The 14,885-nt window shown below is 54.4% G+C and overlaps 1 protein-coding gene across 19 annotated transcripts in view; it reads right to left on the bottom strand.

Moving 5' to 3' along the window:
• The window catches only part of MAST3 (microtubule associated serine/threonine kinase 3), a 35,287-nt gene extending 21,376 nt beyond the window's left edge, over window positions 1-13,911 (bottom strand). For 6 of the 19 annotated variants that reach the window (XM_036234348.1, XM_036234358.1, XM_036234350.1 and 3 more), the window contains exons 1-3: window positions 13,839-13,897; window positions 8,608-8,639; window positions 6,065-6,154 (exon numbers count right to left, since the gene is read on the bottom strand). In XM_036234348.1, coding sequence (XP_036090241.1) covers window positions 6,065-6,154; window positions 8,608-8,639; window positions 13,839-13,877 — 161 coding nt within the window. In that variant the 5' untranslated portion in view covers window positions 13,878-13,897. Of the gene's footprint in view, window positions 1-832; window positions 1,044-1,501; window positions 1,666-6,064; window positions 7,093-7,214; window positions 7,385-8,607; window positions 8,640-13,838 lie in introns of those variants that run through there. The other 13 variants (XM_036234356.1, XM_036234363.1, XM_036234357.1 and 10 more) reach the window with 7 other exon arrangements.
• Window positions 13,912-14,885: the final 974 nt, after the last annotated feature.

Here is a 14,885-nt window from a genome sequence, read left to right as displayed (position 1 = left end):
AGTCTTCCCTGGAGGAGGCCTAGGATCCTGAGAAGCAGCCTAGCTGTTCAATCACTACGCATGTGGTTCAACAGAGAATGAGAATATGGTTTTCTGCACCCAGTTCCTGAGGTGCCCATAAGCTCTCTATGGCTCCCCATGGTCTGGGAGAAGAATCTAAGCCCTTGGACATGGCATTCAAGGTTCCACTGTCTAGCCTCTGCCTGTGCTTCCCTCTGGGAATGCCCCAAAGCAGCACAGACAGACAAGTACAGAGAGGTGAAGCAACTGCCTGAGGTCACAAGGCCTGGCAGTGCCTGCGGTGGTATTTGAACCCAGGTCTAGTAGAGGCAAGGCCCTCGCTTAGGCTTTCTGCTTTTCAGAAGGGTAAACTGAGACTACAAGAGAGGCTAGGCTTCGCTCTGGTTAAATTCAGCAATTGGTGCTTCTGACACCCCACATGCACGGCAGCCTCGCGCAGCAAATATCTGTTTGTGAATCAACATTTCTGCTGAGTGGGCCCCAGAGACAGACCAGACTCAGATTTTCCAAGAAGCACCTCCCCAGGTCGTCCTAGGCCTAGAGCCCCAGGTTCGAATCCTGCTTGTCTCAACTCCTTGCTGTCTCGTCACCAACCCAGCTGCGACCTAGACGGACAGACATTCCAGTGCGGGTAACAAGAGGAGCAAGGAAGGTGTCTGGAACCCCATCGGATCACTCGATCGCAAAGCGTCCTCCCCTGTCCGTCTACCGCGCGCACACAGTGGCCCTCGCCACGCTGCCGGGTCACACTCCTGGCAACTCGTGTCTACTCGGCCAGCCGCCGCGCCTTTGCCCGCGCCGTACCCCCTACCTCTTGGAGCGCTGCAGCAGCGCGCCCTTGGCCAGGCGGCTCCGGTGGCCGGGAGCTGCCACCGCCGTCCAGTAGCTGGGGTCAGACATGCTGCTTCTTCCCTTTGTGCCGCCCGAAGCCCGGGAGGCACGCGGGAGCAGCCGGCGGCGGCAGGGCGCGAACCTCCGCGGCGGGATCAGCCCCGGGAGCCCCGCGCAGCGGGGCAGGGAGGGGGGTGCGCCGCGGGGCTGGGGGTGGGGGGCGAGGAGGAAGCGCGCGCCCTGAACCCCGCCCAGATGAGCGCGGGGGCGGGGCCTAGAGCGGCGGACCTGGAGAGGGCGGGGCAAGCGACACGGAAGCGAGGCCAGCAGCCCCGTGTGCAAGCGAGTGGGCAGGGCGTCGCCAGAGCCGCGGACCAAGAATGGGGACGTTGCCAGGATGCGGGCGGCAGGGGCGGGGCGTTGCCAGGGCTGCGGGCGGCGGGGGCGGGGCGTTGGCGGCACCTGGATGTTGGCCCTTGGAGTTTGGCTCCTTTTCCTTAAAATGTAAACCTAATTAGGGCCCCTCTTTCCCTCTCAGGCGGTGCTAACCATCTCTGCTGAGTGCGACACTCAGGCCTACCCAATGGTCTGGCCAGGGCTCAGGCTACCACGCTAACGCTGGCTCCACTCCTTGGAATGCCCTTTCTACCTGGCGAAATCCAGCATCCCTTCCTCCAGGAAACCTTCTCTTGTGGCTGTCCGGTTGTCTTCCCCAGGCTTGGACGTCTTAGGGCCCCTGCACCTTCCAGTACTGGACCGGCACATAGGGCTGTTTAGCGAACTGAGTCAGGGCATCTGACATGCTCTGCCTGTCTGTGTGATAGAAAAGGCCATCAGCTTGTCTACAGTCAGGAATCAGACGCCTGATTTAACTTCACAAGCCTCAGTCTTTTCAACTGTAACATGGGAGGAAAACAGGGTTAAAAGGATTACACGAGTTAGATGTAAATGTTAGCATCGGGCTAATCTCCAAGCTTCTGTTTCCCCATCTACACATGCCCTTCATGAAAATGGAATAGAATCAAAGGCACAGAAAATAACTGGTACTGGACCGGTACCGGGGTACAGTACATCGTGTTCACTATAGAAGGAGAAATGTCTCAGATAGTAGGCAGTGAATTAATGCTTCCTCCTCTCATGATAGACCCAGCAAGTCAGGGACAGAGTCACTCCTAGGGCAGCCCCTTCAGGGGCCACACAATACTTTGGGAACTGGCCCAAGACTGACACTGGAGCCCAGACCCTACATCTGAGAACAGGAGACTGAGGCATGGAGGAGGTACTGCTGCCTAATGGGTAGCACTAACCCTGCCCATCTCTCTTGTCACCAATTTTGCTGTTCGGGTTTCTCCTAGACTCTCTACCCTGTCTCCTCCATGCCCAGTGTCACCCTCAGATCAGATGGCCTGCCCTGTGGTCCAGAAACCTACTGGGTGTCTCCCTAAGAATGCTCTCCAGAGCCCCCAGACCGGGCTTAAACACTCATATCTGGCCATTCACTCACTCAACAAACATTGATTGAGCACCTACTGTGTACCTGCCCCTGTGCTGTACCCTGGGGACCCACTGTGGACAAGGCCACAAATAATCCCTGCCTGCCCTCAGGGGCCCCCAGTTTCATGGGGGAGACAGAGCGTAAATAGGAAATAATTAAAATAACAAGTTAATTTCAATTACTAAAGTCAAGGGAAAAAAAGAACAGTGGTAACAATGGCAAAGGACAAGTTCTTAGCTGGGAGTCCTCTCTGAGGAGGTGACACTGCAGCCTGCTGAGACAGTGGGAAGGAAGAGGTGCCAGCCATGGAGAAATAGTGTCCCAGGCAGAGGGCACAGCTCAAGCAAAGGTCTTGAGACAGGACTGAGGGGAAGATACCAGCAGGGCTGTCCATGTAGGTCCTGTGGGTTGCAGGGAAAGTACGGTTTTACTGTAGGGGCCATTAAGAGCCATAGAGGATGTGTGAGCAGGGCAGGGGTGTGGTCTGGACTATGTAGCCTGCCCATGTCTGCCATCAGGAACAGGAGCTTTCAGGGGCAGGAGTGGAAGTGGCAGGAGGCTAGTGAGGGGCTGTGACAGGGTCTGGGAAGGGGGGACGCTGAGGCCTAGACCAGGGTTGGGCTGTGAAGACAAATGGGTGGATTCTGGCTTGTTTTGAGGCCAAAGGACAGACCTTGCTGAGGGGCAAGATATGCAGATGAGAATAGGAGGGTCACCTATGGTCCTCAGGTGTCTAGCCTCCTGTGTACAGGGAACTTGAGATCCTCCAGGTCTAGGGATCCAAGTGAGGATAAAGCCACCATCTTGTGTCACCATATGTTGACATACTATGTCCAAAAACTCCTTCAATGTGTGCTAGGGACACTTCTGCACACAGAAAAGCAGATACTCCTCCCCAGCTGTGGCCACGCCCTGCACTGCCTATTCGTTCCCATCACGCCCACTGCACTGGCATCCTCAGTAGCTGCTTCTCCCACGCCCATCTGGCCTCAGTTTCCTCCTCTGCAGAACAGGACTGCAGCTGACAACTCAGAAGGCCTGCGGCTATGGCAAAGGCCTCCCATGGAAGGGTGGCTGAGCCACTGACTTCTAGCACCAGCCCAATGCCCACCAGATCGTGTCCCTCCTCTGCTCATACCACCTCCTCACTGCTTTTACAGCAAAACCACACTCCTGGGTGAATCTCTCCCAGGGCTCAGATACTAACCCTGCCTGTGACTCAGGCTTTGTCTCTGCTTGTACTAGAGATTGTATAAATGGATAAGCCCCAGATGGGTACTCGGACCTTCCCGCAGCCCCTTGTTGGTCTGAAACGCCCCAGCCCTTTCCAATTGTCCACATCCCTCCCAGCCTCATACCCCATGTGGCTCCCAGTACCCTGGGTAAAAAATCCAAATTATTCCCATCCTTGGAATTCAAGGCCCCAGAGGGAAAACTCCTCTAACAATGCTGTTCCTTCTTAGAACAGCCTCTGTCGCCCTCTTGTCTGTGAGGGCTCAACTCAGGACCTTCTTCGACTCTCCTTCCCACTACCGCCACCATTGCAGGCAGTACCCTCCCGGCTGCTTCCCACTTGTCCATGCTACAAACATTAACTGAGCATCCGATGTATACCAGCTCTGACCTTAGGGTATAGGATGGCTAGGACAGATCCAAGTCTGACCCTCAAGGGGCTCCCAGACCTCTGAGTGAGAAAAAACGAACAAACCAACAATAATCACACACACAAAATGTGGAAATAATACCTGCGATGGGGTCTGGATGAAGGAAACAGATGGGTATAATGGATGTAACCAGGGCTTGGGGGAGGTAGTCAGAGACGGCTTCCTATCTGAGGGCTTGATGGAGATATGACAAACAAAGAAAGGAGAAAATGGGGCTCTCGGCAAAAGGGACGGCAAGTGCAAAGGCCCTGAGACTGGACCAGCTTGCCTTCTGGTAGTCCAGGAGACTGCTTGGCTACAGCAGGGTAAGTGATGGGGAGATGGACAAGGAGGAGGCAAAGGGGTCGAAGGGGCGAGACCCATGGGATTTTGGCGGCTACAGGGACAAATGTGGGCTTATTCCTAGGGTGCTTGGAGTAGGGCAAGGAAGGACCCATGTCCTTGCCTGGCTTAAGGCAACGTGGCTCTGCTGCCCCCTGGTGGCAAGTAAAGCAGCCCAGTGGCAGCTAGAGACCCAAACTCTTATCTCCATTTCCTCCTAGTAAAACTGGCTCAGGTCTCTCAATATGTCCCTCCCCTCATTCTGGCCTCTCCTGGGTTGAGGTCAAGAACTCAGAGTCAGTTCTAGCTTGACATTCTCCCCTAGGTTCCCCAAGATAACAAAATCTGAGATCCTATGCCTCTGAGGTCCTAAGTTTCCTCCTTTGCTTAACGAGGGCTACAGCAGTCCCTGCTTCCCACTGGATACCTCAACTGGTCCAGGTCCATCATCTCCTACCCTGATGTTGCCCTAGTCACCTCTCTGCCTCTGTCACCTCCATGCTTGTCCTCTGTCCCAGAAGACCTTTCTTCCCCTCAAGTCAGCCACAGAGGTTTTAAAAATCTTAGTTCTGTCTCAGGACCTTTGCATATGCAGTTCCCACCCACTGCCTGGGGCCTCTCTTCCCCAGAGTTCTGCCCAGGCACCGGCTCAAACATCACTTCCCCTGAAAGGTTCCTGTCTGAATGTAGCTTGTTTGTCTATTCACTTGCTCATTGTCCACTTTCTGAGAGCCCTGTGAGGGTAGGACTATGTTCATCTCATTCACACCTATACCCTTAGCATCTGGGACACAGTAGGTGCCTAATAAGTGCTTGTTGACTGAATGAAGGTACCTGCCTGTTGCACAGCCAGTATGGGATACAAATTGTTTCCTCTTCTCCCCATTAGGGGCCTATAGGAAGAGCCTCAGCAACTCGTTCATACTAAGGTGTTGATGGGCCATCAAATTTTAGATATCACTGATGCTCACATCTGTCCCCTCCCTGAACTTGTGCCTGAGCTATGCAAGGAGCCATGACAACCCTGGTATTCCCCTCTGCCCCCATACAGGGTCAAGACCCTGAGCCCTACCAGTCACAGAGGGTGGCTCAAACCCTCAACAGACTGGCAGCCAAGCTGGCCCTGCCAACTGGCCCCTAGACATACTGAACCAGGGAAACTTGTCTCCTCTCTGAGCCTCAGTTTCCTCAGCTGAGAAATGAGGTCAGGAAGGGTGCCTCCCTCCCAGGGTTGCAGAGGGAACAGAAAGCTGGTGCTCAGTCAAGCTGGTTCTTTTCTGCCTATACCTCTTTGCACGGGGCTCTAATGGTGGATGGACTCTTAGCCCTGTGCTTGCGCGCATGTGAGTGTGTGTACATTCAGAAGGAGGAGCTTTCTGGCCAGTTGAGCTGGGTGTGGGGAGGATCTCTGAAGTCGCAGCCTGAAAGCCAGACTTATTCGGCAGGGAGGGCTCTGAGCCTGCTGGGAATCCAGCACCTGTCTCAGGATGTCCTTGGACAATAGCTTAAGTTCTGGCCTCGCATGGCCACCTGTAGGACTGGGAACCTGCTGACTATGGTTGAAAATGGAATTTCCCAATCATGGCATCATTTTATGGAGGGATAAACTGAGGCCCAGAGAGGCAAGATCAGCAGCCCACAGTACCTTGGGGAAGGAGCTGGGTCTGGGCAGCTTCCAAGGCTCTGGAGTACCAGGCGATGTCTGAGCCCTGCCCCACCCGCTTTCACTTACCTCCAGGGGTGCAGGCCCAACGAGGGGCTGCAAGGGCTGCAGGGGCTGCTGGGGCTCAGCAAGGATGGGCTCTGGCTGCTCGGAGACAGACTGCAAAGAAAGAGGCCAGGGACGATGAACCTGGCAGAGGCCCTTGAGTGTCAAATCCGGAGACAAGACCAAGGACATGATTCCCTCCGGGAGAAGGGGCCCAAGGCCCGGGATTCTGGGTCTCCCGCAGGCCTCAAGGGCGGGGCCAGAACGATGACCTGGGAGGGCTCCCTGGAAGCGGCGGTGCGACTCTGGGCGACTTGAACAGAGAAGCCAGGGAAGGGTGGTTGTCAGCCTGCTTCTCTCTCCCCCAGTGTCTCCTTCCCCAGCTAAGCACTCACTCGAGGGTCAGCGCCGGGATGTGCAGCTTGTCCCTGCGAGACTTCATGCTGAGGCCGGGGCCACGTGTATGTGGCCGGGTACCAACACTCCCTTCGTGGCTCCCAGGCCCTGTTTTCTGCTCAATCAGACCCACGGACAGACGCAGACACGGGGACAGCAAGCTTGGCGGGAGCAGCGGACGCGCGGCGTGGGGGCTGGGCCGTAGGGGGGGGCGGGCTCTTTCCGCCTCGGGGCGGGGCTCGGAGCCCCGCACCTGTGCGCAGGCCCAGCGTGGCAGGAGCGGTCAGAGTGCAGGAGGCTGGAGCCGCAGGTGCCACCCCCTCCCAGAGAGGGACGCCGGGGCTGCCGGGTCCCAGGCGCATGGACTGCGCGGTGGGAAAGATAGGACAGTCGCAGTTTCTTCGGCCCGCATCATTACACCATCGCCTGGCTCCTCCCCTTCCCTGCCTCGGCCCTCGCCCACCCCAAGGGTCTCCAGGACCCGGATCCGAGCACGCCCCGGCCCCTGTCTCCCAACTTCAGCGTTAGCGATCCCTGGCGGCGGGTTACAGCCTCCGCGCTCAAACCGGAGGCCCTGGCCACGCCTCCATGTCTGAACTCCATGGGGGTCCCTCTGCCAGGACAGCGGCCTCTCATTCAGAAAGGTCATCGGCCCCACACGCCCCTCCACCTGCCCCTTCTCCCACCACGATCACCCAGGGCGCCCCGAACCCCACCTTCCTTAGACCTGCCCAGCCCAGACCCTGACGGACTGGGGTCGTTTATGTTTGCCTCTGACCCCTTTGAAATCCCAGGCGGACCCAGTCTGGCTTACGGAGGCTGATGAAAACTAGACAACTGGGAGTCACTGTCCCCGTCCTGCCCTGTGGCTCAAGATTTTGCCCTCTGTGGTTCTGACTAATTGTCCACCACCCCACCCCCAGCCTGGGCAAAGGTCAGTGACAGTACCCGCTCTCTGGGCAACGCCCGAGTCTCCGCCCCTACCAAGGCCTTCCAGCCCCACCCCACCAGCTGCATTATTCCCAGTCCAAGGAGAGCAGATGGTCAGGGCTTGGTGGCCACTCTGTCCCCCACTCCCACCATCAGATTTCAAACTCTCATCCAACCCCCAAGGACCACCCCATTTCTCCTCTCCCTCCATTTCCCAGGTGCTCACTCGCTCCAGCTACACTTGTCTCCAAGCTGTTCTTCCAATGTCAAGCTGGTTGGCACCTCAAAACCTTTGCCCATGCTGTCCCTTCTACTTGGAATGCTGTTCTCTCCAGACTTTCCCCCTATCTTCCTCCTGTGCCAGATCCAGGCTCAAACCTCACCTCCTCCAAGAGGCCCGCGTGTTCAGAGATAAAGCTGCTGCCCCCCAGCCCCTCTGTCTGTCTGTTTCATTTCTTTCCTGCATAACATCACTTCATCATCATTTTCCCCAAGAAAGTTCTAATTCCGTGGGCAGGGTCCAGCAATGACTAGTCCTTGTGTCTCCTGTACCTAGAACAGGGGCTGGCATATAGTAGGCGTTCAAAAAAAAGTTTGTTGAGTAAGTGATTTCACTGAGGGGCAAGAAATTCACATCCCCAATATATGTAAATGCAGTCCCCACAGGGGTGTCTGCACTCATGTACCTCCAGACTGTCAGTACAAGGCAAATCCCTCCCCTTCCCTGGCATTGGTTTCCCTATCTGTTAACCAGTGAAGGCACCAAACTAAATGTTCTTTGAACCTTTGGAGATTCCAAAGTGCTAACCTACAGGAATGCTTATGTGACCCTGAAGGATATAATTTTGTACCCATGTTCCCTGAAAGAAAGTGACCTTCTTGCCATGGGAGGCATGTGAGCTGCTTCCAGGATACTAGGTTGGAATTCCAGAGTTTGGATTCTGGATGCCAGAGAAGTTTGCCCATGGTTCTGAGCTCAGTGCCCTTGAGCCAGGGATGCAACCCCTTTGCACCTTGGTTTCCTCATTTGTAAACTGGCTTGGGCCTCCCAGCCTGAGGCGAGTCCAAGTGAGGCACTTGTGAAGCACTTTGCAAACACCAGGGACAGGATTAAGATAAGAAGCTTTGTTGTAGTTATTAAATAAATTCACAAATTGGAGGCTGGTGCTGAAATATCTGTGCCCAGGACCACAGGACGGCCCCACAACCACCACCAACACCCTGGCCCCAGGGGAACTCACCCACGTCCACGGCGTGGTAGGCTCAGCTCCTTCTGAAATGAGATGAAAACGGGTCATTTCCAGGGAGACAAGCCCTTCTCATTCCTGGCCTTTGACCTGCCTCACTCCCTAATTGGCCCCATGCTCACCCTGCTCCAGCCAATGCCTTCTTTCTGTTCCCCCACATCCTGGGATCAACTCTGCCTCAGGGTCTTTGTATCAGCTGTGTCCTCTGCCAGGACCATCCTCCTCTGGTGCTACTTCATTGCAGCTCATCCCTCAGGTCTCAGCTCAAGCGCTCATTCCTCCTGGAAGCCCTCCCAAACTCCCAATCTACCTCCCTGCTCATACCCTACTTGCACTAAAAATAACTTCATTATTTAAAATAAAAAATTATATTTATAAAGAAGTATATCAATAGCGGCTATATACTAATAATCTGTTGAGATAAGAGATTCCTGAGTCAGCCTCACCTGCCCCTCCCAAATCTGAGAGCCATTCCGCCATCATCCTCAGCAGAGCCTATGCAGTTTTAGGTCCTGGGCACTGGTGAGGAGTGGGGGCCCTAACCAGTGACTCCCTATTGAAGACCCTTTTAGAGCTCAGCAAACTGACCTGCCCAGCCCTGGGTGCCCTCACCACATGCAGGCAAAAGAGCCCTGTGCTTAGGGTCCACTGTGACCCCAGAGTCCACCCTCAAATGTGGCTCACCCAAGAGGGCTTTTAAATTCTCAAAAGGCCGTGTAGCACAAGTTTAGAATCTGGGGACACTCAGACCTGGGTCCAGATCTATTGTCTGTTCTTCCCTGGCTGTGGGACCTGTAGTCCCAGAGTTTAAGTTTTCTCATCTGTAATTTGGAAATAACAGCAGGAGTGTAGTAATGATCAGCCATAATTATTATTGTTGTTGTTGTTATTGTTGTGCTCAACAAGAACCTCCTCGGTAAAATTCACCTTGTAAATTTTACATTTATTGAGCCACCTACTGAGCACCAGGAGCAGAGTATCTTTTATACAGGTTGGGAAACTGAGGAGAGGAGGGAAGCCAGGAGGCCATGCTTCTTCCAGGAGAGAAGGCCAAGAATCCAAGTTTCTGGAAAGCTGCCCCCCGCCCCCCCAACGCATACTAAAACACACGCGCGAGCGCCAGGGCAGTCGCATTGAGGACTCAGGACTATTTTTACCTAGGTGGGCTCCGGGCTGCCCACGTCCAGAGCGGGGCGTTCTCCATGGCAACCAGTGACGTCACCAGCCCCCAAAGCAAATAGGTGGGGGCCGGAAGCTGCCCAGTGCGGGACAGCAGCACAGAAGTTGGCAGGGTTCTCGCGCAAGGGAAAAGGAGAGTCCATGGGGGTGCGGCGTCTTCCCAAGGCGACTCCAGTTTCCTTGAGCTCAGAAAACCGAGCCGTTCAAGGTGGAAGGAGGCTGACCTGCCACCTTGAGGTCTTTTTTTAAATACCTCTGGGGACAAAGAGCTCACGACCTCCACCACCACAGGGTCTCTTGCCCCCTCCAAATGCAATGAGATCTTATCCAGCTCCCCACCCCCCAACTCCTACTAACTGGAGCTGGGACCTGAACCAGGGATACCGACTGCACACAAAACTCTCCCCATCCCAGAAATTTCCTTCCAAAGCCCCAACAGTCCTGTGTTCTCAGCCCAGCAACCCACTCACATCTGGACTGTGCGATCCCTGACAGTTTCCTCGTTCGGAAAACGGCACATAGAGTCCTGCGAGGAATCAAGGAGCAAGCTTAGGGGAGGCTTCTGAAAATTGGAGCCAAGACAATAATTTTGTGAGGTTAATAATAGCCACCAATTTAAACACAAATATTAATTTGCTTCCAAAATACAAAATATGTGAAGTGGCAAAGAGGTGAGGGAAGTCGGGGGATCCCCGCCCCGCCTCCCCCCGCCCTGGCAAAGGGTCCGTGTATGAGGCTGGGCCTACACAGAACTCTACAGGCACCGCCCCCAGACCCTCAGCTCCCTGAACCATCTGCTTCCGCCCTCAGGCCCCTCTTTGCTGGCTGTTCCCCAGGGACTGGCTTCCACCTAGACAGTAATAGGAAGGGAACCCCCTCCCCTAGAACTGTCCTTTAAAGATAATATTTACAGCATCCTCTTCTGTGCTTGGCTGAGCTTGGCAATGCTGCCAGAAGCCTCAGCTCTACCCTGTGGAACCCGGGTCTGGAGGAGAAGCATTAGAGGGTACCCAGAAGGAGAGAAGGGGCTGGAGGGGGGCATCAGGCTGGGTCAGCAGATCAGTGGGAAGCAGAAGGATGGAAGTGAGACTCAGCAGGGTGGGCACCAAGTCCCATGGGAGTTCTCAGCTGGAGGGAATCAGGAGGGATGTCAGCAGGGACCACATCATACAAGCCCGAGGGCTTCCTGGAGGAGAATAAGTATAATTGGGCCATAAAGAAGCAAGATGGAGCTTCCCAGGGAGCCTCCCCAACAGCAATGGAGACAAAGTCCAGACATGTTGTTGCTCTGGGGATCTGATGTTTTAAAATTCCACCCCCAGATGCTCTGTTTGGGGATCTGGTGTTTTAAAATTCTGTCATTTCCAAGTGGGAGATGATGGAAATAATGATAAAATAATAGTAGTATTTATGGTAGTAATAACAGCTCTGTTAACTGCCCCCTGTAAATGCTATGCAGAAGACGGAGATTAACCCAAACTAGAAAGGACCAGTCTCCACCTCTTCTTCTGACCCAGAGCCAACACAAACAGGTGACCCACAAACTGGTAGCTTGTAAACTGGTGGCCAGTGGGCCAGGCTAGGTCTTGTTTACAACCCCAGCGATACATTGCCAATATCGGATTGGCCAGGATACTATTATCTGGACTGGCCAGTCATCCAGCACCTGACCCAAGTACCCCAGCTTCCTCAGGCTTCTATGAATGATTTCTTTGACCTTTGGCAAAGATCAACCTCCAGGATATCTGATTGGCTCTGACCAGCAGGCTGCCACCTGAATGTCTGGAGGTACTCCTAGGCCCATTAACTCCAGGTAAAGGAGTCTGTGGCTGAATCCCCCAAAACCAAGGCCCTATAACATCTTTGCACCCTCAGGCACTGGTGAGAATTCCAGCTCTCTGACTTCCTGACCCCCTCTGAGCGTGTTTTCCCCTTTGAAAAATCAGGCTAATAAACAGCAAAGATCACGCGGTCTCTTAGGAGAATTAAATGCATGTACAATGCTTAGCATTTTATTATTTTCATTGTCTCCCACTTGGTCCTTTGCTCCAGCTGCCCCTCTCCCCAGCTTCTTCTGGTCCTTCAGTTTGCCCCACCCCCCATCAGCTCCAGAGAATCTTTCAAGATCTCAGATCTGGGTGTATCCTCCCTTGCTCCAGAAGCTTCTATGGCTCCCAATCACCCCAGGGAGAAAGTCTAACCTCTTCAAATTTGGTATTGCAGGCCGTAGAAGCAGACAGTCCTCTTTCATACATTCGGCTCTAGTGCTAAGATAGTTTCCAGTTTTCCCATAATACACATATAATTTCATGCCTCGAGCCCTTTTCATGTGCCGTGCCCTCACCCATCTGGGCTACTGTCCCCTCTGCCTGCCTGGATGGAGGCCTGCCAGTGAGAAGTTGGTCTGGAAAGGAAGCAGGACCTGCCTGGATTCAACCCGATTCTATCACCCACATGCTGTGACATCTCGATGGTGGCTACACTTCTCTGAGCCTCAGTTTCCCCTTTTGTAACATGGAACTCATCAGGGAATGGGTGTCTCCTCCCCATGGAACAGGCCCCCACTGCCTGACGTCAGAAGCGCCCCCATTCGCCTACCCGAAGGCGGTTTCTCTATTTTAAGAGGCGGCGGGCGGGGCTCGAGTCTAACTGGGGCTCCAGGCGGGGTCTGTCCCTTCCCAACACTCCACTGCTCACCAGTCCTGCCCCACCCCCTCCTCTACGCCCAGGCCTCGGACTCCAGCAACTGGTCTCGGCTCCTGCCCCCGCCCCCGTCCCCCCGCACCGCGATGCGCTCGAGGGTCTGTGCCCTGTAGCTGCGCCCCAGCCCCCCCTGAACCACCCCCCAACACACACGGCCACACGGCTCCCCATCATGTTTTCGGCCTGACCCGCGTCATCCCTCCCTTACCAGCCTCAGCAACCCCCAACCCCGTCCTTTCTAGGTTTTAGCTGCCCTCAGCCTCTTTCATTTCCCCAAATACCCACCCTCTGCCCGCCACCCGCCGCTGCTTCCTTTGCCCCAAGGCCATCAGCGACGCTTGGTTCCCTCGCCCTCTCCAGATGTGCCTGAGCGTCCCCATCGCAGCAGACCACTCAGCGGGTCACTGCTGCTCTGGCCTTCATCTTTCCCACCAAACTGGGAGGTCTAGGAGGAGAGTTCTAAAGGGCGGAGCCAGACACAAAGCAGGCACTCCAAAAATATTTGTTGGGTTAACGACCAATTAATTCCAGGTTCCCACCTGCAAACTGGTGGCTTCGAAAGGGTGTGGTCTAAGCCCCAGATGGAAATGGCTAGAGTCTCTTAATTCCCAGAGAGGTCCAATTCCCAGTAGTTACCGCCGGGAGTCACCGGACCCCTGCGTGTGTTCGAACGTCGACCTCTGAGTAGCCTCCTGAACACCCAGTCAGGGTCGGAAAAGGGGGCCCTTAAGGCGCATGGGGAAACTGAGGCCCGGAGAAGCAAGGGTGTCTCCAGCCGTCGCCTCCCACATAGCCAGTGAGCTGTGGTTTGTGCCCTGAGAAAGCTGGTTAAAGACGCCGGGTCAAATCTCTGCTGCGCAACCTCTGTTTAGTCACTTTCGCAGACTCAGTTTCCTCAGCTAACAAATGGGCACGTGGCCAGTTCCAGCCTCCTCGGCTCGCCTTAGGGGTGAGCTGAGGCTGGGGCGCGGTGGTGCAGCGAAGGCACGAGACGGATTTTAATATCCATGAATTAATATTAGTGTATCACTCTAATGGGATTAATAAAACGATTAACATATGGTGAGCGCTCAAGGGCTGCTGTTGCTCATATTATTGTTAGAGCGGCTGGTGGAGAAAGCTAAATTCTCAGGCTTTCTCTCATGCTAGTGCTTGCAGCCTCAGTTTCCCCATATGTCAAAGGGAGCATACCCTGTTCCACCCAGGCAAAATTACTTTGAAAATCGGTTGGGCATGAAGCGCACCCCATCCCCTGCCTCAGTTTCCCCTGGCCGGCCGAAGCCCCGCCCCCTGCCCCAGGCTAGGGCCACTCCGCCGCGCGCCCGCCCGCGCAGGGGCCTCACCTGGAGCCCACGGCGCCGCAGGAGGCTCGGCTCGTCCATGGCCCGCTAGTCCGCGCCGCCGGCCGCCTCCGACCCCGCCCCAGCCTGCTAGACACAGCTATTGGCCAAGCCGGTCAGCTGATGCTGCCTGACCCCGCCCCCCTCAAGAGTCCGCCTGGAAACTCCCGCCCCCATTGGGCAAGCTGGCCCTCTCTTCTGGGCCCTGCCCCATCCCCAGAGCCGAGAAGTAAACATTTTTAAATGAATTATTCTAGAAGGAAGGGAGCGTTAGCATCCTCATTTTGTAGATGAGAGAATTGAGGCTCAGAAAGGTTAATCTATGTGCCCAGAGCACACAAGGCTGGTTGTAGGATTAGGTGAGTGAGGCACTCATCTTCACGCAAAATTTAAGGGCAACCCCAAAACTCAGTAATCAAGATAAATAATGTTTTAACACAGTATTTTTAAAAATCAAAACTAATGCAAGAATTCATGATCTACTAAACATCAACATTTTAAATAAACACAGAATCAAACTCTGCCCTTGTACTACCTTGCCTCACCTGCTTCACCCTAATCCTGGCCCTAGTCGGGATAAAATCTTATTTATTTGTAAGAACAGGTATCTATTGTGGTTGCATTTCTTTTTGGGGAATGGCTGCCTTTGCTGAGTGCCAACTGGGTATTTGGCTAAATGCCTCATGAGGACTACCTTCCACAGGTATCTGATGATAATTGTTCAGCCCCACTTGGCGGAAGGAAAACTGAGGCTGGGAAAAGCTCAAAGTCTCAAGCTGGCACCCACGTTCTCTGTTTCACTGGGACTCCCACTGTCTCTGTAGCTGCAGGTTTCTTCAGCTGTTCCGCTGTTGGACCTGGACATTAGAGTATGTTGAAGGGCCAGAGGGGCCTCTAGGGAGGGTCCTCTGCCCAATTCCCTGTGAGGTTCTGTAGTATCCACCAAGTTAGGTCCGCCAGATTGAGTACATAGAAATACAGGATTCCAAGGGAAAATTTGTTCTTCTCATAAACATTTTTAAACTGATATATAATTCACATGCCATAGAA

The sequence above is a fragment of the Rousettus aegyptiacus genome, unplaced genomic scaffold, assembly GCF_014176215.1.
Source record: "Rousettus aegyptiacus isolate mRouAeg1 unplaced genomic scaffold, mRouAeg1.p scaffold_m13_p_16, whole genome shotgun sequence".
NCBI lineage: Eukaryota > Metazoa > Chordata > Mammalia > Chiroptera > Pteropodidae > Rousettus > Rousettus aegyptiacus.
The sequence above is the reverse complement of the archived record's forward strand: the minus strand, read 5'-3'. Positions and strand labels throughout refer to the sequence as shown.